Raw genomic sequence first — 20,879 nt, 5'->3', positions numbered from 1 at the left:
TTTGGACACGCTGTTAAAGGAAATTCACTGAGATTCAATCTTTTGGGCCAATGAAACACAAAGGTAAGCAATGCCCCCAGGTATTTACCCAAAGCCTATCAACAGTCTGGAGGCCTTGCAGGTTCCTGAAGGGCTGCCTGAATCATCAGAGAAATATGAACATAGGTCCACAGTGTCAGCTTCATAATCAACTCGGAAAACCATTTCTTAAAACCCTCGTAACTAACCTGTACCAGGAACAGTCTAAAAGATCAGTCAAGAAACATTTTTCTGGGCACCTAGGTGGCTCAGTGGGTTAAGCCTCTGCCTTCGGCTCAGGTCATGATCTCAGGGTCCTGGGATCGAGCCCCATATCAGGCTCTCTGCTCAGCAGGGAGCCTGCTTCCGTCTCTCCCTCTCTCTCTCTGCCTGCCTCTCTGCCAACTTGTGATCTGTCTCTCTGTCAAATAATTAAATAAAATATTAAAAAGAAAAGAAAAGAAACCTTTTTTTCTCCTAAAAGATGATTAAGAAGAGTCTGAAGGGGAAGAAACCTGCCTACCCAAAACCTTGGGCATTCAGCAGTAAAGTTCAGAATCATATTTCTGAGTTCCTACATCACCACATATGGTAAATTATCTCCATTCTCTTACACGGAAGCAACTGTCACCTCCTTTTCTTCTGCCACGTTAGGGTGGGCTTTTCGTGTGGCCCCAGCTCAGCTCACGCAGTTCCCTCATGAGAGGTGTGAACAGGTCCACTGGGGTTCATGTCTCACTGTCATCATAAGTTATCTCATTGAAGGTGCCTCCTCAGCGCAGTAGGCAGCGCGTCAGTCTCATAAGTTATCTCATTGAGAAAGACGCAAGACCAGGGAGAGATGCTACTGTCCAGTGTACAAAGAGCCACACTTCAAAGGCCCTTTCAAAGTGACTTTAAAAAGACGCAGGCCTGACCAGACCAAATTATTTTTAAGAAGGAAAACAAAATATTTAAAAACATGCAGGAAGATCCTGCTTCCAACTGGACAAAAGAATCTTTGCTAAGCATCTTAAATGAGGAAAAAAATAACTGAAGGTATTCAGTTCTACTCCTCCAAATTCCCAAATTGCTTGGTTAGAAACCATCTAAGGAAATACAAGCCACGTCTATACCAGATAGCCTGAAAGCCAGCAGCACATAAAACCAAGGGCTTCGTCCTGTAAGTGGTGCATCGAAGGCACATGGCTTTTAAGAAAGAAGAAAGCAAACAATAAAGAACCCGAGGGAACTATTACGGACAAGTGTGCTATTGCTTTAGCCACGGGACATGGTGGAAAGTCGGCATGCCAGTGCTCCATCCCAGGCCAGGGTGTATGGCCAAAGACTAGTATCTTAACGATATGCCTTGACATATGGAATTCATTCTTGATGTCCTTGAAGAATCAAAGATCAGGGGGATTGGATAGGATGAGCACGCATGCTATTTAGATCCAAAATCTCTCTTTCCCTTCAACCCCAGACCAGTCTCAAGGGGGTAAGGTTTCTGATCTATCTCTATCCCACTTCGTTAATGTATACAATATCAAAAGTAGCCAGTCACTTTCTGAGGCTAATGGGTTCAGATGACAATATTCTGCTGGTAGATAAACAAGGTGATTGTTACAGACTGCCCCCACCGGTTGATGTTAACAAAACAGTCAGTCACAGAAGACCAGAAGCACAGGGGCCAGAAGAGCCCACGTGAGTGTTAGAGAGAACCCCCATTCTGTGAGCCTGAATCCTAACATCACCAGGTTTGTAGAGCAGGAAAAGACTTACATGTTAAGATCAGAATTTCTTTACTATAAATATGGAGAAAGATATAACTTTGCTCCCAAGTCTCATTCAGGGAGGTCACCAGGCCCATAAACGCTTATCTTTCTTGAACTTCTAGCTATCAGCAATGTCTCTAGCAAGGACAGAGAGGAGAGAAAACGGGACACTCATCAGGCACAATGAAGGGAAGAAAGTCAGTCCTGAGTGCAGCAAGTAAGGCAGAATTCCTTTGTCTTTGGTTCTGGAGATTATGCCAATGTTTCACAAAGTGTGGAGCAGTTCATAGGTTCCTAAATATCTCTTTAAAGACATTACATGATATTGTGGAAGCAGACATCGTTTCTCCTCTGTTCCAAAGTCCTCAATAGCTCCCATTTCCCTCTGAGTAAACAGGAGAGTGGCTGTCCTGATAGGGATCTCCAAGGACTGATAGGATCTGCTGCTTTCCTGGTGGGATCCTGCCGGTCTGACAGGGCTGCAGAACTGCCCCTTATTCCATAAACAGCAAGCAAGACACCAACACTTGCTCTTAGGCTCCACCCATGATTCCCACTGGGCTTTGTGGGAAGACCTCTTCATGAGTCTTGGGTTTCGGCCTGGCTTATGAGCAAGGCACTGAATTCCCTCCAGCTCAGCCTCCCATCTCAAGAAGGCCTGGCATAGTGAACACCTTTGGAAGATATAGTTTCTCCTCCAGAACAAAGGGCAGGGATTGGAACAGCCTTGAAGAATAAAGACACTATCTTGCTTGAAGCAAAGGTCAGGCATGCTTCCTACCTATTATAAAAGATTCAGCTTCCCTTGTCTCAGGTTCCTCTCCTCTAACACAAGCCCTACAGGCACCCACGTTATGGGCCCACTTTGCATTGTCCTGCGGAGAGAGAGGCTTACAGAACTGGCACAAAAATGCAGAAGCTCGGGATACTGCTGCCCTTATGAGTAATTACACGGCTCTTTGTCTCTCACGGAGGCATTTTCAGGCTCACACCCGTATGAAATTATGGCAGATCTACTCATTAGCTCGCAAGCAGCTTCCTAGTTCTTGAAAGTCTCACCTCGTTGTGGATTTCTTCTCCTTGTTTCAGAACTGCAGGCTCAAAGGATTTCAAAGAAACATCACCACTGTCTGCCTCGATGCGGACATTCTGCAGAGCAAGCTGGCAGCGCTGTAAGATATAATCCAAGGTTCCGGCAGAGCACTGCGGAGACAGAACCAGCCATCAGGATCGTAAACCAAATCCAAGTTTACGGTACAACACTTCTGGGAGGTGTTCACATTCGTCCTTTCCCCATACATTCACCTGTGGCCCCCACAGCTCAGCCCAGTTAAGAACTGCTTTAGCGGCCTGCGCCCTGGGCTCTGTGTGGCCAGCTTGGCCTCACTTGGGCCATGCTCCTTGCTGATTTTCTTTTAAATGTGGGCCTCATATCACCAGACCTTAGGATCACTGAGGCTAAAGCCATATACACACGTATAGGTAAATACACACACACACACACACACACACGTATATACACATACCCACACACCATTTTATTACATATTTTTTCCTACAGATACAGCGGCATCTAGAACCAAGTCCTAAATGTAAAAAAACAAAACAAAACAAAACAAAACTTCATAAGTAGTTTTCGGATGAGTAACTAATGAACCAAGAAGTCAAAGACACTGACTTTGTTATAAGTGCCCTGAACCTAACAATGGGAAAGGAAGGTGATCAGTTCAACAGCCCACAAAATGGCACAGTAACGGCGGGGGAAAAAAAAATTGAAGTTATAAACACAGGGCAAAGGACTCATTTTCCTTTTCTGCAAAAATCCAAGCAGCTGCAGTCCTTGGTGGAACAGGTTCTTCAAATAATGGAGAATATGGGGCTCATGCCCTCAAGGCCTGTTCAAAGGCATAACTTAGTACGTTGGTATTGGCAAGGGCACAGATAACTAGCTCATCCCTCTCTTTGTCTGTGGGAGCAAAACAGAGGTCGAACAGACAACTCCTCCTTTGAATGATATATGTCAGAAAAGAAAGGCTGCAGACGGGGTGTGCACCTGTTGGTTTTGATGACAACATGATTTCCTAGAATGATAAAAAGCAAACTGTAAATATCCTTTCGACCCAGGGAGGAAAATGTATCCCTAAAGTACTTCTATTTCGACATATATAATTTACACAGATTCCCTTAGAAATAACCTTGAAGGCTAATGCCCTGGTACAAAAATTCTTTCTATGGTCACCGCCATTTGATGCAACATGTCATGGCTAAGCCTGGGAAAAACAAAGTTACGGGGCCGAATCCAGAAGCCTGACTGATACGTATTTTAATACGAAGATCTCCGAGTGCCGGGAGCACAGCAGGCAGCTCCAATTTGCTATGAAGAAGAGACAAAGAGTGGAGCTGAAACACCACTCACTCTCGTCCCAGAGCCGCTCCGGCAACCTCTTTTAAAATGATGTTCCATCTGAAACCATGCTCTACTCGTACCTTTACTCGCCCAAGTACTGGATGACCTACGTAAGAGGTTACTAATCACAATGCCATTTATTACAGAAGACTGGAAACAACCTAAATTTCCCACCGATAGGGGACTCATTAAATAAACTACAGCAGAGCCATACTTGCAGCCACCTCCCCCCCGACCCACCCCAAAAAAAACCCAAAAAAACGGTGGGGGTGTGGAGGAGAGGGGTACTTTCTTTTCTGGGTGTTCAGAGTTCTATTTGTTGCACAGAACCTATAATAAGGCCTTTATTGAGACATAATTCACTTGTCATAAAATTCACATGATGAAAACATACACTTCATTGTTTGTAGAATAGACACAGAGTTATGCAACCATCGCTACAGTTAATTTTAGAACATTTTGGTCACCTCCCTAAAACAAACGATATCCCTTAGCAGTCCCTTGCTGCCCACTTTCTGTCAACCTTCCCAGCTTCAGACAACCACCGATCTATTTCCTGCGACCACAGGTCCGGCTATGCAGGACCTTCTTAAAAATGAAATCATATGGGGGCGCCTGGGTGGTTCAGTGGGTTAAGCCGCTGCCTTTGGCTCAGGTCATGATCTCAGGGTCCTGGGATCGAGTCCCGCATCGGGCTCTCTGCTCAGCAGGGAGCCTGCTTCCCTCTCTCTCTCTCTGCCTGCCTCTCCATTTACTTGTGATTTCTCTCTGTCAAATAAATAAATAAAATTAAAAAAAAAAATGAAATCATATGGGGCGCCTGGGTGGCTCAGTGGATTAAAGCCTCTGCCTTCGGCTCAGGTCATGATCCTGGGGTCCTGGGATCGAGCCCCACATTGGGCTCTCTGCTCGGTGGCGAGCCTGCTTCCCTTCCCCACTCTCTGCCTGCCTCTCTGCCTACTTGTGATCTCTCTCTCTCTCTGTCAAATAAATAAATAAATAAAATCTTAAAAAAAAAAAAAAGAAATCATATAATTCTTTTGCGACTGGCTTCTTGCAGTGAGCCTGATAGTTCATGGTTCATCCATGGTGAAGCATGTATCAGTAATTCTCTCCCTTTTACTGCCAGATATTTGATTGTATGGATATACCACTTTCGCTTTTCCATTCATTATTATCCCATTTTCTGCCCTACTAGGAGTCAAGCTGCTGAGAACGTTTGTGTACGAGTTTTCATCTCTCTCAGGTATGGAATTGCTGGGTCATGAGGTAACTGTGTTTAAAATTCTGAGGAAAGGTCACAGTGTTTCCCAAAGGGGCTGAACCATTTTTATATTCCCTCTAGCAGTGCAGAAGGGTTCCAATTTCTGAAGCTTCTTCACCAATACTTGTTACTGAGATTCTCGCTAGAGCCCCTCTAGTGGGTGTGAAGTGGTAACTTCCTGTGGTTTTGCTTTGTGTTAACCTGATGACTAATGATGTTCAACATCTTTCTGTGTGTTTATTGGCCATTTGTGGATCTTCCTCGCAGATGACTATTCGGATCCTTTGCCATTTAAAACTACTGGATTATTTACCTTTTTAATTATTGGGTTGTAAGACTTATTTATGTACTCTAGACACAAGTATCTTGTGACGTAAGTGACAGGAAAATACTTTCTCACATTCTCCAAGTTCTCTTTTCACTTTCTTGATGGAACCTTTTGAAGCATAATAGATTTGTTTGTTTGCTTTTTAAGATTTATTACTTTTTTTCAAAGACTGATTTATTGGAGAGGGAAAAAGACAGAGAACAGTGGAGAGGGGCAGAGAGAGTCTTAAGCAGATTCAGTGCTGAGCTTGGAGCCCAAGGTGGAGCTTGATCTCACCACCCTGAGATCACCCTGAGCTGAAACCAAAATTCAGATGCTTAACCGAATGTCACCCGGGCGCCCTTATTTACCGTAGAGAAAGAAGGTGGAGGGAAAGGGAAAGAGAGAGACAATCTCCAGCAGACTCCATGCTGAGTGTAGAGCCTGGCTTAGGGCTCAGTCTCACGAGCCTGAGGTCATGACTTGGGCCAAAACCAAGAGCTGGACATCCAACCCAATACACCACCCAGGCGCCCCTGAAGCTAACAATTTTTCCCTCTGGTGTTTGGTGAAGTCCAGTTTACCTACTTGTCTTTAGTTGTCTGTGCTTTTGGTGTTGTATCTAAAAAAAAAAAAACAAAAACACTGCCTCCTCCAAGGTCTGAATTACATGCCAATAAGGAGTTATCAGCAAGACTTACTAAAACAAAAGTGAAGAATGGTAAGTAGAGTAGGCTACCATTTCTATAAACAACGTTTTAGGGGCGCCTGGGTGGCTTACTTGGTTAAGCCTCTGCCTTCAGCTCAGGTCTTGGTCTCAGGGCCCTGGAATCAAACCCTCTCTCTCTGCTTGCCTCTCCGCCTACTTGTGATCTCTCTCTGTCAAATAAATAAATAAAATCTTTTAAAATAAAAAACCCATTTTTTAATTAAACACATATTTGCTTATATAGGTATCACATTATCTTGGAAAGGATAAGAAGAAGCTGATGATAATACTGGTTCCCTTTGGGGAGAAGGAACTCATCAGCTTTACAAGAAAGAGACTTCCAACTATTTATTCTTGGGTACTTTGTGAATTTTGAATCATTTGAGTAATTACCTGTTCAAAATATAATGGTATATAAAATTCACAAAATTTAAATTTTAAAAAGATAGTCGGAACAAAAGATTTCTTCTGTTCCAACCAGAAGGAAAAAAAAAAAAATCCAATAAAAGTTGAGAGCTGTCAAATATAATCTAGTCACATGTAACCAAAAAACTAAATAGATTTCTTTTCTGATTAACTAAAATGAAATTCAGAACCTCACTTCCCTAAGACAATGTTTCTGACACATTTTGAGTGGACAGAAAATCACAAATCATTGTGTGTGGCACAGGTAAAACATACCCTGTTAGTCCTGTACGAAGGAAAGGACATTTACAAAATAAGTGAGGGCTACAACACTGCATGGTTTTTTCATCTCTTCTCTTAAAGGAAATAATAATGTAACTTTCATGTTAGAAAAAATGTGTGTGTGTATATATATATATACACACAAATTTCTGTGTATATATATATATATATATTTTCCCTCTTTTATTACTGACAACAATAATACATGAAATAAAAAATTTTAAGATAAAATCATAATCCTGTCACCTTACCTTATTTTAATTGTTTTTAGTGCACATGATTCTTTGTCCACACAGCTGTGATCAGAATGAACCCATCAGTGTCTATTCTGTTTTTCTCTGTACTTAAGTATTCAAGGTAAGTATTTTCGATGGCTGCTCACTGAGGTGACACTCAGATAATTAACTAGTCATGCCCTAAAGAGGCACTAATGTTCTGACCAGCTCTTCACTATTCTTAGTCACTCCAGATAAGCATTTTCATATGTGTGCATGCATGTTTCCTTTGAATTGTTTCCTAGGTGTTAAATATAATAGTGTTATGAGATCAAAGATATTTTTATAGTACTTTCTGCACATCCCCACATAGCTTTCCGAACAATATACCAATTAGAAGACCTTCCAGAAATACATGAATGTATCTGCATCACTTCTGTCCAACTTCCCACCCGGGTCCCCCTGTGGCACAACGGAAAGTCAATCTACAAAGCAAAGCACAGATAACAAGCTTGGATACGAGGTGAACTTGTAGGCCTTCTCGTGACTATTTTCCTGCTCTCTAGAGCCACCCTTAAATCGATCATACAGTACCCCAGGGTGACTACTAAGAGTTTTTCCCACCTCCCAGGTTTCCATTCTGAACTGGTCTAATCAGCTGACTATCCAGCCATTCCAAGTGGTGGCAGAATTTAGCAATAAAGTCTGGGTTATGAACCCAACTGGAGAGCTCAGAAATTCCTGGGCACTGCTCTTAACTCTTTCCTTAATTTACATTCACATGCCCAGAAGCCTGACCCAAAAGTTAAGGGAAATGTAAATTCTCAACCATTGGAGCCTGGTCACAGCTAACCCATGCACAAGCACACAAACCCTCCCCTTTCCTTCTGGCCATCTTCTGTCCTTGACCTTGACAGACACAAACCCCTTAGAAAATCTCTAACTAGCAACACCTGCCAATAGCATTTTACCTTCTCCAAGAAACAGAACCACAAAGAAGCAAAATATACTAATCCCACGCTGTGAACACACTTTTTAAAACTGTATCCCACACAACTCCTTGCTAAAAAAGCAAGTAAATAAAGGCTAACATCAAGTTCGATGGAAGCAATTTTCCTATCAAATACTCTTCCAAAACTCCATGCAAAATTGCTCATTCAACCACTGCTGTCACATTCAATTAAGTTTGAATCACATTTTTATTTACACTTACCTCTGCCACTCGGTGGGTGGAACTAAACCGAGGTGGTAAACCAGCCAAAACACAGTGTTGGTGGGTGGCATTGAGATCATCTGTAGGAAAAATACAAAAATTTAAAAAATAAAATAAAATAAGCCACACACACATTTATTAGTCACGATACACTATTCAACAAAAATACAGACTAAACAGTAAGTCCATCAATCAAGGACAATAATAATCAGGGAATTAACACCTACATTGTACTCTTTAAACCACTCTCTATAACTAGGATAACTCTGTATGTATATAAATATAAATACATAAATGCAAATATGTTATATAAATATAAAATATATACATATACATACATATATACATATATATGTGTGTGTATATATATAGATATATATATATATAGATAGATATAAACCATGACACTTCCAAGAGTAAAAGGGAATGTTAATTATTCCAAGACAACAGGTGTAAACCAGGACTGTCTCTAGCAAACAGGATAGATACATGGTTTCCCTACTTATGTGTGGTCTTATGATGCCCACTCACCACTAAGTTTAGTGTTTATGAACTTCTCTTTCTCATGATACATCAAATTCTACCCATGCGTTTAGATAATAAGCCAAAAAATTTTTATACTATTTGGGGTGGAACAGCTTTCATCTGAAAATCTGCCTCTTTTTCTCCCCAATCAAAGTATCAATTTTGCCCTAACAACTTTTCCAGGCAAAAAACCAACCAACTCAGCAGTTGCAAAATTTTGGCTCTCAAGACAGAATTCAAGCCTGTGGATTCACAGCCCAAGAATGGAGTAGGTGGTGAATTCATCAGCTGAAGAATAAGCCTAAAACCACATGCAGTGGAAGAAAAACCGATGGCCAAGTTGTTGCGTATTCTAAGAAATGATGCCACATGTCAGGCAAAATCCCTACCACCTCTGCCTAAGACATTGCTTTCTCTACTACAAAGAAGAGAATAGAATGGTACTATTCCCCAGCACTGGGTGATTTCCTACATAGGCAACAGAGACTTCTTACCAAGATACCAACATTCGTAATGATTTCAACTAAAAGGCCAAACCACCACACCCCTTACAGGGCAGCAAAATGAACTTCTGAACAAAATAATGGAAATGCAAAACATCAAAGGAAGGTCTCCTGCTTCTGGACATTCCAAGTACCAGTGACAAGCTTTGCCCTTCTACCTTAAACAACTCTAAACACGGACCAAAAAATACAAAACAAATGTTTCTGACACTGGAAAAGAGAGCAAGAGAAAATCCCAAAGATGGAGAAACAAAACAGGTGAGGCTAAAATTGCCCTAGCTTACTCCCTGCAACAGTTGCAAAGCCAGAGTGGTCATGGGAGGAGGGAGAGTCAAAGAGAACCTAGAATTTTCCGTTTTCCATCTTGTTGAATTGTGAAGACAGAGACGGGAGTTTAGGAAAACCAGACAACAAGGATCTGTAAAACAGAATACTGGAATAAGAGAACCTGTACAGACAGAAAATAAGCAGACATGTGCAGAAGGGTTCCTTCCAAGACTTTGGCTGAACACTGACATCTGCAGGTGTGAATGGAAACTTCCCAAGGGCAGGAAAAGAAGCGCCAGCAAATCACAGGCTGAACAAATCTCCGAGTGCACACAGGGCTGGGGATATTTTGTGTTCTCAGCGGTGAGAATGGCTCCTACCACATAAGCTAATGGATAGAGTCCTTGGAAAAGCATCATCTTAGCAGTAGAACTAAATTAGTTCTACATCAAAGGCTGCCCTAGATCCACTTAATAGCTTAAAAGCAAGCCTCCAAAGTATCCGAGTTATTCCAGATAATTTAACTAGTCATTAGAGCAAAGCCCAACATTATTTAAAAGAATTTAACAAAATCAGATACCCAAAAAATAAATTCACAATATCCAGCAGCCACTTGAGAAGTAAGGGAGAAGAGGGGTGCCTGGCTGGCTCAGTTGGTAGAGCTTAGGATTCCTGATCTCAGGGTTATAAGTTTGAGCTCCATGCTGGGTACAGAGATTACTTAAAAAATAAAATCTTGTGGGAGTACCTGGGTGGTTCAGTTGGTTAAGCAGCCAACTCTTAGTTTTGGCTAGGTCATGATCATAAGGATCAAACCCCACATCGAGCTCCATACTCAGTGGGGAGTCTGCTTCTCTCCCTCCCCTTCTGAACCTCCCCCTCTCGTGCTCTCTTTCTCTCTCCTACTCTCTGAAAGATAAATCTTTTAAAAAAAAATCTGGAGCACCTGGGTGGCTTAGTCACTTAATCAAGTGCTTCAGCTCAGGCCATGATCCTGGGATTGAGTCCCAGGTCCAACTCCCTGCTTGGTGGGGAGCCTGCTTCTCCCTCTCCTCCCTACTTGTGCTCTCTATTGCTCTCTCTCTCAAATAAAGAAATATAATCTTTTAAAAATGAAAAATAAATTAAAAACTAAAATCTTATTAAAAAGAAATGGAGAAATGAAAGATATATATGACACATATGATAAATGACACATATGTATATATAAGATGTATATATATCTTTCTGTTCTTTCACATATACATATCTTCCATACATATAAATAAATAAAATGAAGATTCTAAAGATTAAAAATGTATCTGAAATTTAAAAATCCCACTGAATGAGATTAATAGCACTTTAGACATTGCAGAAAAAAAAAACCAGTGAACTAGAATACACAGAAATAGAAACTACCCAAAAATGAAGCACACAGAAAAAAAAAGACTACTAATAAATTAAACAGCAGCAATGACCTGTAAGATACTACTGATTAGTGTAACATAAATATAATTTGGTTCTCAGAAAAGGAAGAATGACACATAAGAGGGAATCTAGATGACTTTGGGCATGGTGACGACTCCTTGGTTACAACACCAAGGGCACAACCCAGGAAAGAAATAACTGGTAAACCGTACTTCAGAAAAATTAAAAACTCTTCTGTAGAAGACACTGTCATGAGAATAAGAAGACAAGCTGCAAACTGGGATAAAATATTTGCAAAAGACATGTTCAATAAGGGACTGTAATTCAAAATACAAAGAACTCTTAAAAACTCAACAACAGGGGCCCCTGGGTGGCTCAGTGGGTTAAGCCTCTGCCTTCAGACTAAGGTCTCAGGGTCCTGGGATCCAGCCCCACATAGCATCAGGCTCTCTGCTCAGCAGCGAGCATGCTTCCTCCTCCCCCTCTCTGCCTGCCTCTCTGCTTACTTGTGATCTCTCATAATTAATTAATTAGCTAATTAATTAATTTAAAAAAAAAACTTTACGGAAGAAATGGCCAGAAGATCTGAACAGACACCTCCCCAATGTACAGACTGCAAATAAGAATATGAAAAGACACTCATTATCATTTGCCATGGAACTGCGAATTAAAACAAGATACTACTACCCACCAATTAGAATGACCAAAATCCACTGATCACTGATAACACCAAAAGCTGACAACAATAATGGAACAAGAGAACATGCATTCGTTTGCTGGTGGGAATGCAAAATGATACAGCTGTTTTGGAAAGCCACTTGGTCTGGTGATTTCTCACAAAACTAAACATACCCTCAGGGTAAGAGTGAGGAATCGGCCTCTTTGATATTCACCCCAGTAAACTGAAAACTACGTCCACTCAAACACCTGTGAACAGATTTTATAGCAGCTTTATGAACAACTACCAAAACTTGAAAGGAACCAAAATGTCTGTCAGTAGGTAGATAAGTCAACTGTGGCCCACTCAGACAATAGAATAATATTCAGCAGTAAAAAGAAATGAGCTATCAAGTCATGAAGAGAAATGAGGAAACTTAAATACATATTAATAAGTGAAAGAAGCCAGTCAGAAAAGCCTATATGCTCTAAGATCTCAATCATAGGATATTCTGGAAATGACTAAACTACAGAGAAAGTAAAAAGTTGCCAGGAGTTGGGTGTGGGGGAGGGCATGAACAGGAGGATTACAGAGGATTTTTAGGGCAGTAAAACTATCCTGTAGGATACTATAATGGCAGATATAGGTCATAATACATTTTTTAAATCCATAAAACATATCCATAAAATATATAACACCAAGAGTGGACTCTAATGTAAAATATGGATTCGGGTGATAACGACGTGTCGATGCAGATTAATCAATTGTAACAAATGTACCACACTCGTGCAGGATGTCAGTAGTGGGAAAGGCTGTGTATGCACGGGGACAGAGGTATAGGGCAACTCTCTCTGCTTTCTGCTCAACTTTACTAGGAGCTGTTTTAAACTGCTCTAAAAAATAAACTCTCTCTATATATTTTTTAATTATCAACTGAAAAGTCTTTGGAAGATTCTTTAAGACTCCACAGCTCTTGGGACGCCTGGGTGGCTCAGTCAGTTAAGCATCCGCTTTCAGCACAGGTCATGATCCCAGGTCCTGCGATCGAGTCCCAAATCAGGCTCCTTGCTCCACAGGGAAATCTGCTTCCCCCTCTGCCTGCCACCTCCCCTGCTTGTGCGCGCTCTCTCTTTCTCTATCTGACAAATAAATAAAAATCTTAAAAAAAAAAAAAAAAAAGACTCCAGGGCGCCTGGGTGGCTCAGTGGGTTAAAGCCTCTGCCTGTGGCTCAGGTCATGATCCCAGGGTCCTGGGATCGAGCCCCACATCAGGCTCTCTGCTCACCAGGGAGCCTGCTTCCTCCTCTCTCTCTCTGCCTGCCTCTCTGCCTCCTTGTGATCTCTGTCTGTCAAATAAATAAATAAAATCTTAAAAAAAAAAAAAAAAGACTCCATAGCTCACACTCTTGAGACCAATATACAAGTACGTAACTTCACAGTTCCTCTCCCAGGGGGTTCTCATAGCAGAAGAAAACACTTATTTGCATCATGTAATTTAAAATCTGGATGAGCAACTACTCCGTGTCAAGCACTATTCTGGGCACAGAGAACAAAACGAAGTCTCTGCTCTCACGGAGGTGACATTATGATGGAGAAGATACAGAATCAGTAAATAAACAAGAAATTCAGATGTGAGTTGCTACGGAGAAAACCAAGAATAGTTTCAGAAGCGTAAGAGTTAGAGGTGGGGGGGGCAGAGGGGTAAGGGAGTAACGCGTATAGGGAACCGTCACTGGGGAGAGTTAAGCTGGCTGAGATCTAAACAATGCGGATCCTGGCAATGTCAGTGTCTGGTATGACAGGACTAGAAGCCGGAGGAAGAGTTGGGGCCGAGGCACCGGAGTGGGAATGAGCTTGTCGTACTTAAGACTGCGGCATGGTGCTCACGGTGGAGAGGGGAAGTGGAACAGATGGAGGAGGCTTACGTTGGTCATGGTCAGAATTGGGGGCTTAAGTCTAGATACAATGGGAAACCATCAGAAAATGTTAAGCAGGGGGAAAGAAACGTGATCCAGGTGTGAGTAAGACCTCCCTGGCACTTTTCTGCCAGATCCAGAATGTTGTAGACAAAAACAATAAGACCTGCTAATGGACTGGGTAAGTGGAGCAGGGGACAGAACGAAATTAAGAGGAATTGGGGGGGGGGGGGGTTCGCGGAGAAACTGGATTGAGGGTGATTACATCACAAAACATTAGGTTGTTGTATAAAGGGTATCACGAAATGCAGTGAAAGGTGAGGATGGTGACATCAGGGACAAATGTGGAATTTTATTTTTTTTTTAAGACTTTTTTTTTTAAAGATTATTTATTTATTTATTTGACAGACAGAGATCACAAGTAGGCAGAGAGGCAGGCAGAGAGAGAGGAAGGGAAGCAGGCTCCCTGCTGAGGAGAGAGCCCGATGTGGGGCTTGATCCCAGGACCCTGAGATCATGACCTGAGCCGAAGTCAGCGGCTTAACCCACTGAGCCAGCCAGGCACCCCAAACGTGGAATTTTAAATGCGAAGGAAAGGACAAGAAAGGAATGGAGCATTGAAGGTGGTCCAGTCAGTCTGAGTGGACGGGCTCAGAAGCGTGGCTTCAAGTCTGACGAAGAAGGCTGAATGACCAGTTTCCCCTTCACAGGTTGCCCCATTCTGAGGCCTCTGGTTAAGGACACACCTGAGAATTTCTGATTAACCTGGACTATTTTACCTAAAGAATCAAAAGAACAAAACAAAAAGCAGAGGTTGGAGAAGGTTCCCTTGGCCAGATTCCCATAAAGGGTCAAAATCTAAGAAGTACATAAATGCCCTTCTCACCTACCCAAATAGAAGTCTTACTGCTCCCATGCTATTAGTACCGGGATCCAAGGACATCAGAAAGAAAAAACATTTTTTTAAAGATTTTATTAATTTGAGAGAAAGAGAGCACAAGAAGGGGGAAAGAGCAAGGGGAGAGGGAGAAGCAGACTCTGGGGGAGCAGGGAGTCCGACATGAGGCTTGATCCCAGGACCCTGGGATCATGACCTGATCCGAAGGCAAAAGCTTAACGGACTGAGCCACCCAGGCGCCCCAGAGAAAACCTCTTAATGGACACTGCTTAAGTGCTTTCGTTCCACTGAGGGCCAACTAGCCTCGTGCAGGCCAGGTGGCAAACTCAACATTTGAAGTGAGACACTGAGGCCTGTACCTTTACTCAAATCCCTGGAAACCTTCAAATCAAATAACTTTTTGAAACTGCTCCCAACTGTCCCTAATCCTTTATGGCTTCTAGAAAGAACCTTGTAATTTTCACCCACGAGCTTGTAATTTATCTAAAACTCTGCAGATAAATGCTGTACAAGTGGTCCCGACTTCACGGACTGTACATTGGAAGCAATAATGCTGAAGACATTCCCAGCTTCACAAAAGACACTACCTCATCATTTTTTGGAGGAAAACGTGAAAGCATGTCTATCTGCCAGAGCTATTTCAGAATATAGCTAACTGAGTGATTCTACATTCAAGGGGAATCCGAGTTTGTAGAATTTGTTCAAGAAAACAAATATAGGGGCGCCTGGGTGGCTCAGTTAAAGCCTCTGCCTTCGGCTCAGGTCATAATCCCAGGGTCCTAGGATCAAGCCCCGCATCGGGCTCTTTGCTTAGCAGGGAGCCTGCCTCCTGCCCCCCCTCCCACCTACTTGTGATCTCTGTCTGTCAAATAGATAAATAAAATCTTTTAAAAAGAAAAAAGAAAAAATATAAAAAAGAAAACAAATACCTAAGAAGCTCTCACTCTTTGCTTGCTAAATGCCGTGTGCTCTGCTGGTGGATGAAGGGAGCTGTGGACATCCGCTGTAGCATGAAATCTCATCTCATATATAAAAGACCACAGATGCAAAGGCATAATTTCTGCTAGGGTGACGGATTCATGACCACGATTCTCCTGCAATCCCACCTGCTGAGACCCCCTCCCGCACAGACCAACAGAGCTGGCCATCCCACATTTAACCCAGCCCCTTACTTCCTTGGTTTTGTCCAGTGTGTTACCAGACCTATTTCATCCCAAATTTCTTAAAGTAACAATCAGGAGCTTCACTAAAGGCCCACTTCTGAGCTAAATAGGCCCAATACTGAAATCCAATCTTCCTGGCTTCACGCAGTCACTGAAGCTTTTCATTCTTACTCACCTGTCCATTCTCATCACTCAATCTTAATATTTATGACCTTATTTTTCCTAGACATGGGGACACCCATGACTGAGAACATATTCAGAATTTAATAGCCAACGAGAAGGGGGAGGGGAAGCTTCCTGGCAAGATGTCGGTACAGACTCAGGCCTCCCGATCTGCCCCCTTCCCTAAAGACACGGTCAGGGGGCTATTCGATTAGGCCAAAGCTATTGTCAGCACTGAATATTAGAGAAAGGTGCTTAATATGCTAGAAATTGCAAGGGATTGTTCTGGATACAGTTAGGCGCGATGAGATTAAAGAAGGGGCTAAGAGGGCTGTCTCATGTCTACTCTGAAAAAGTAGCTTTCTGGTAAACACAGTGAGCTGATCCCGGGAACAGCGCTCTCCCCTGAACTGAAAAGAAGAATGGGCCTCTTGCCTCTGCGGGGTGACCTTAAATTCAGGCAAGCTATGGTACTGAGAGATGCCAGGAGGTGTTGCTGGTACAAGCACCACTTTGAGAAGACAGCCTGGCCTTGCTGAGGTGAGAAACCGGAGCAAGCAGGTATGCTGAGGATGGTCAAAGCGGCCATGTTTTGCCCACACAGCAAGCACCTACACCACACAGGACACACCCGTTCATGAACTCTATTTAATCTGGCCATGGAAGAATAGAATTATTTTTGTCCTTTCTCCTTTCGACTGAAGGTTTTGGCCAGCTATGTATGCCAAGTTTTCAAAAGAAACCATCTCAACACCAGTTTGCCTATAAATGAGTACTAGTCCTCCTTCTGTAAGGGGAAACAGAGAGGGACCAATCACCAGACTCATGGGAAAACACGGCAGTTCACAGGAAAGGAAGCACTTTGAAACTATCTCTGCTCAAAAGGTTTTACTCAAACTGACAGGACAAATTTTTTATAAAATTCTCAATAAGAGAAGTTATTGAGAATTTATTGAGAATAAAATTCTCAATATTTTAAGAAGACACTTTCTTCAGGAAGTTACTGCCTCTGGAAACGGAGAATGTAGACACGAAGATGGAACAGTCTGCAATCAGGAAAGATCACCTGGAGTGGACTGTTTTTTTAATAGTGCCGCTTCATTTAAAATGATGGAAGATGGAGTGGACAGCAGAACACAGCCTACAAAAAACTCAAATTACTGAAATGGATGAGGGAACTCAAAACATTCACCTAGAACTTGCAGGGGAAAATGACAGAAGAGATAAGAAATGAGGGACAGATTTTGGAAGCCGAAATTTATATACAAGCAGAATCTTAGAAAGCCAACAGAAAAAGGACAGATGAAAGAACCACAAAGAACTAACACAAGAGTATTTCCCAATGTTGTGAAAGGACCCTGGACTACAAAATGGTGGTTGAAGTACATAAACATATTCTGCTCAAATATTGAACACAAAATATGACAAATGTTCAGAGAAAAAAACAATTTACTGTGGTAGAATAAAAATGAAGATGACCTCAGACATCTCTCTAATTCCAAACATCAGAACTCAAGGGGGCAATATCTAGAGTTTCCAGGTAGGAAGTCTGTCATGCAAGAATCCTATAGCTATTTAAGGAGGAAGCAGCCTGTGAAGGTATAAAAAGTCACTCTCAGATAATATAAAAACTCAGAGACTATAAGCTACCGCCATTCTCTTGCCACTAGCCTTCATGAAAAACTTGTTAGAGGCTACACTTTATTTAAATCATTAAAACCATGGTGTAAGAAGAAAACAGAGCAGTGAGCTCCCTGACATAGGTCTTAGCAATGACTTTTTAAATACGACACCAAAAGCAAAAGCAATGACAGCAGAAATAAACAAGTGGAACTACATCAAACTTTTTAAAAAGCTCTGCACAAGGGCACCTGGGTGGCTCAGCTGGTTAAGCATCGGACTCTTGACTTCGGCTCAGGTCATGATCTCAGAGTTGGGAGACTGAGACCCATGTTGGGCTCCATGCTCAGTGCAGAGTCTGCTTGAGACTCTCTCTCTCTCTCTCTCTCTGCCACTCCCTCTTTCAAATACATACATATATACATACATACATAGCATTGCACCACAAAGGAAACCATCATCAAAATGAAAAGGCAACCTATGGGATAGTAGAAAACATTTGCAAATCATATATCTGGTAAGAGGTTAATATCCAAAATACATTAAGAACCCATACAACTTAGAGGCAAAAAACAAGCAATCCAATTCAAGATAGGCAGAAGATTTGAATAGACATTTCTCTAAGAAAGGTACATTAGAAGATGCTCAAAATCATTAATCATCAGGAAAATGCTAATTAAAACCACAATGAGATATCACCTCATACCCATCAGAATGGCGATCATCAAAGAAATAACACTGGCAAGGTCGTGGAGAAAAACTTTTGCACTGTTCGTGGTAATGTGTAAATTAGTACAGCCACTATGGAAAACAGTGTGGAGGTTCCTCAAAAAATTAAAAATAGATTTACTCTATGATCCAGCAATTCCACTTCTTGGTACTTACCCAAAGAAAATGAAAACACTTACTCAAAAAGACATACACATCTCCATATTCCCTGAAGCATCATTTACAACAGCCAAGATATGGAAACAATCTAACTGTCCATTGATAGATGAATGGATAAAGAAATTGTGGTATACAGATACAATGGAACACTATCTAGCCATTAAAAAAAAGTATGAAATGTTGCCGTTTACATCAACATGCATGGACCTTGAGGGCATTATGCTAAAGTGAAATATGTTAGCAGAAAATACAAATACCATATGATCTCATTTATATGTGGAATCTAAAACAAAAACACAAACAAACAAAAAAAATAAGCTCAAAGATACAAAGAACAGACTGATGATTGCCTGAGATGGGGTATGAGGAGTGGGAGAAATGAGTAAAGGGAGTCAAGAGGTACAGTTATAAAATAACTGGTCATAAAATAAGTCACAGGGATATAATGTAATGAAAAAATGCTAAGAAAGTAGATCTTAAAATTTCTTATCACAAAAAAAAAAAAAAATACATACTTCTTGTAACTACTGTTGACCCTGAAAATAAAACAGTTTAACTGGCAAAATGGGTTTATACAACAATGGTAGGGGACACATGAACTATGCCAAACCCACAGGCAGTTTCAGAGAACAAAGAAGAGGAACACTATTTTATAGAGGAAAAGGGGGAGGTGGGAGGGGCCGCTTGAACAAAAGTTCATTGGAAGAAAGTGAGAGTTCAGGGTGGTGGTGATTTTTCATTGGCTGAGTTGTGGCGGTTTCTCATTGGCTGGGCTGTTTGTTGCTGGGCCAGGGAAAAGTCTCCCTCCCTGTTGCTGGAGCACTAAAGTAGCATCTTCCTACTGGCCTCTAACTTGATGATGAGTTGGTAGGGCATGACAGCTCCCCTTTCTGCCCCCCCCCACTCTATTATACATGAGGCTTTCTTTATTCAGTTTCACATTATATAAGGTGAAGGATGTTATCTAGACTTTCTGTGGAGATCATTTCACAATGTATACAAACATCGAATAATTATGTTGTACACCTGAAACAAATATAATGTTACATATCAACTATACCTCAATTTAAAAAATAAATCTTTAAAAGACAGAAAAACTCCACATTATATAAATTAACAGTGAGCACAAAAGTAATTAAATAATTTCAAATATGGTTATTTAATGCAAGTATAAAAAATCATCATCATTGGAACACCTGGGTGGCTCAGTTGGTTAAGCGTCTGCCTTTGGCTCAGGTCATGATCCCAGGGTCCTGGGATCAAGACCCGAGTCAGACTCCCTGCTCAGCGGGAAGCCCACTTCTCCCTCTCCCTCTGCTCCTTCCCCTGCTTGTGCTCTCTCAATCACTCTCTCTCTAATAAATAAATAAATAAAATCTTTTAAAAAAAATCATCATCATCAAGTAATGATGCTTCAACTAAAAAAAAAAAAATAACGTTAAATATCTAAGTCAAAATCCAAAAGAATATATTAAAAAATACTTGGGAAGTGGGCTGAAGGGTTTGAATAAAGTAAAAGTGAAGAAAAACAAACACACCTTAATAGAAAAATGGGCCAATAATGATCAGATGAACAGTAATAGAAAGAAGTATATAAATGGCCAAAAACATGGAAGAAGTTCTACCACATCAAAATTTAAAAATGCAATTTAAGGGGGCGCCTGGGTGGCTCAGTGGGTTAAGCCTCTGCCTTTGGCTCAGGTCATGATTCCAGGGTCCTGGGATCGAGCCCCACATCAGGCTCTCTGCTCAGCAGGGAACCTGCTTCCCTTCCTCTCTCTGCCTGCCTCTCTGCCTACTTGTGATCTTTGTCTGTCAAATAAATAAATAAAATCTTTTTTAAAAAATGCAATTTAAGAGATGCCAGGTGGCTCAGTTAAGGTTAAGCTCTGTCTTCAGCTCAGGTCATGATCCCAGGGATCAAGTCTCAAACTGGGCTCCTTGCTCAGCAGAGAGCCTCCTTCTCCCTCGGCCTGCCACTCCCCCTGCTTGTGCTCTCTCTCTCTCCCTCTCTGACAAATAAATAAATAAAATCTATAAATAAATAGAGATTTAAAACAGCAGCACGTTATGTTTATTCACTGAAGTGGCAAAATACTTTGAAATTGTAATGCCAAGTATTATCTAAGGTGAAGAAACAGAGGTTAGTGATAGTAACTGATAACCTGCATTTCATATACCATGGTGGGAATGTGCACTGAAAACAACCTTACGACAGTGTGACAATATAATATGTATAGTTTTAAAATAGCTATACCCTCTATTCCACTTCTAGTAATTTTTCCTAAAGAAATAATC

General features: G+C 41.5%; 1 protein-coding gene across 3 annotated transcripts in view; it reads right to left on the bottom strand.

The window, feature by feature from the left end:
* Positions 1 to 20,879, bottom strand: part of FTO (FTO alpha-ketoglutarate dependent dioxygenase) — a 373,847-nt gene that overhangs the window by 205,181 nt on the left and 147,787 nt on the right. For all 3 annotated transcript variants that reach the window (XM_059382693.1, XM_059382691.1, XM_059382694.1), the window contains 2 exons: positions 8,575 to 8,654; positions 2,832 to 2,975 (listed from right to left, as the gene is read on the bottom strand). In XM_059382693.1, coding sequence (XP_059238676.1) covers positions 2,832 to 2,975; positions 8,575 to 8,654 — 224 coding nt within the window. The remainder of the gene's footprint in view (positions 1 to 2,831; positions 2,976 to 8,574; positions 8,655 to 20,879) is intronic.

The sequence above is a fragment of the Mustela nigripes genome, chromosome 17, assembly GCF_022355385.1.
Source record: "Mustela nigripes isolate SB6536 chromosome 17, MUSNIG.SB6536, whole genome shotgun sequence".
Taxonomy (NCBI): Eukaryota; Metazoa; Chordata; class Mammalia; order Carnivora; family Mustelidae; genus Mustela; species Mustela nigripes.
This window is presented reverse-complemented; position numbering and strand designations above follow the sequence as displayed.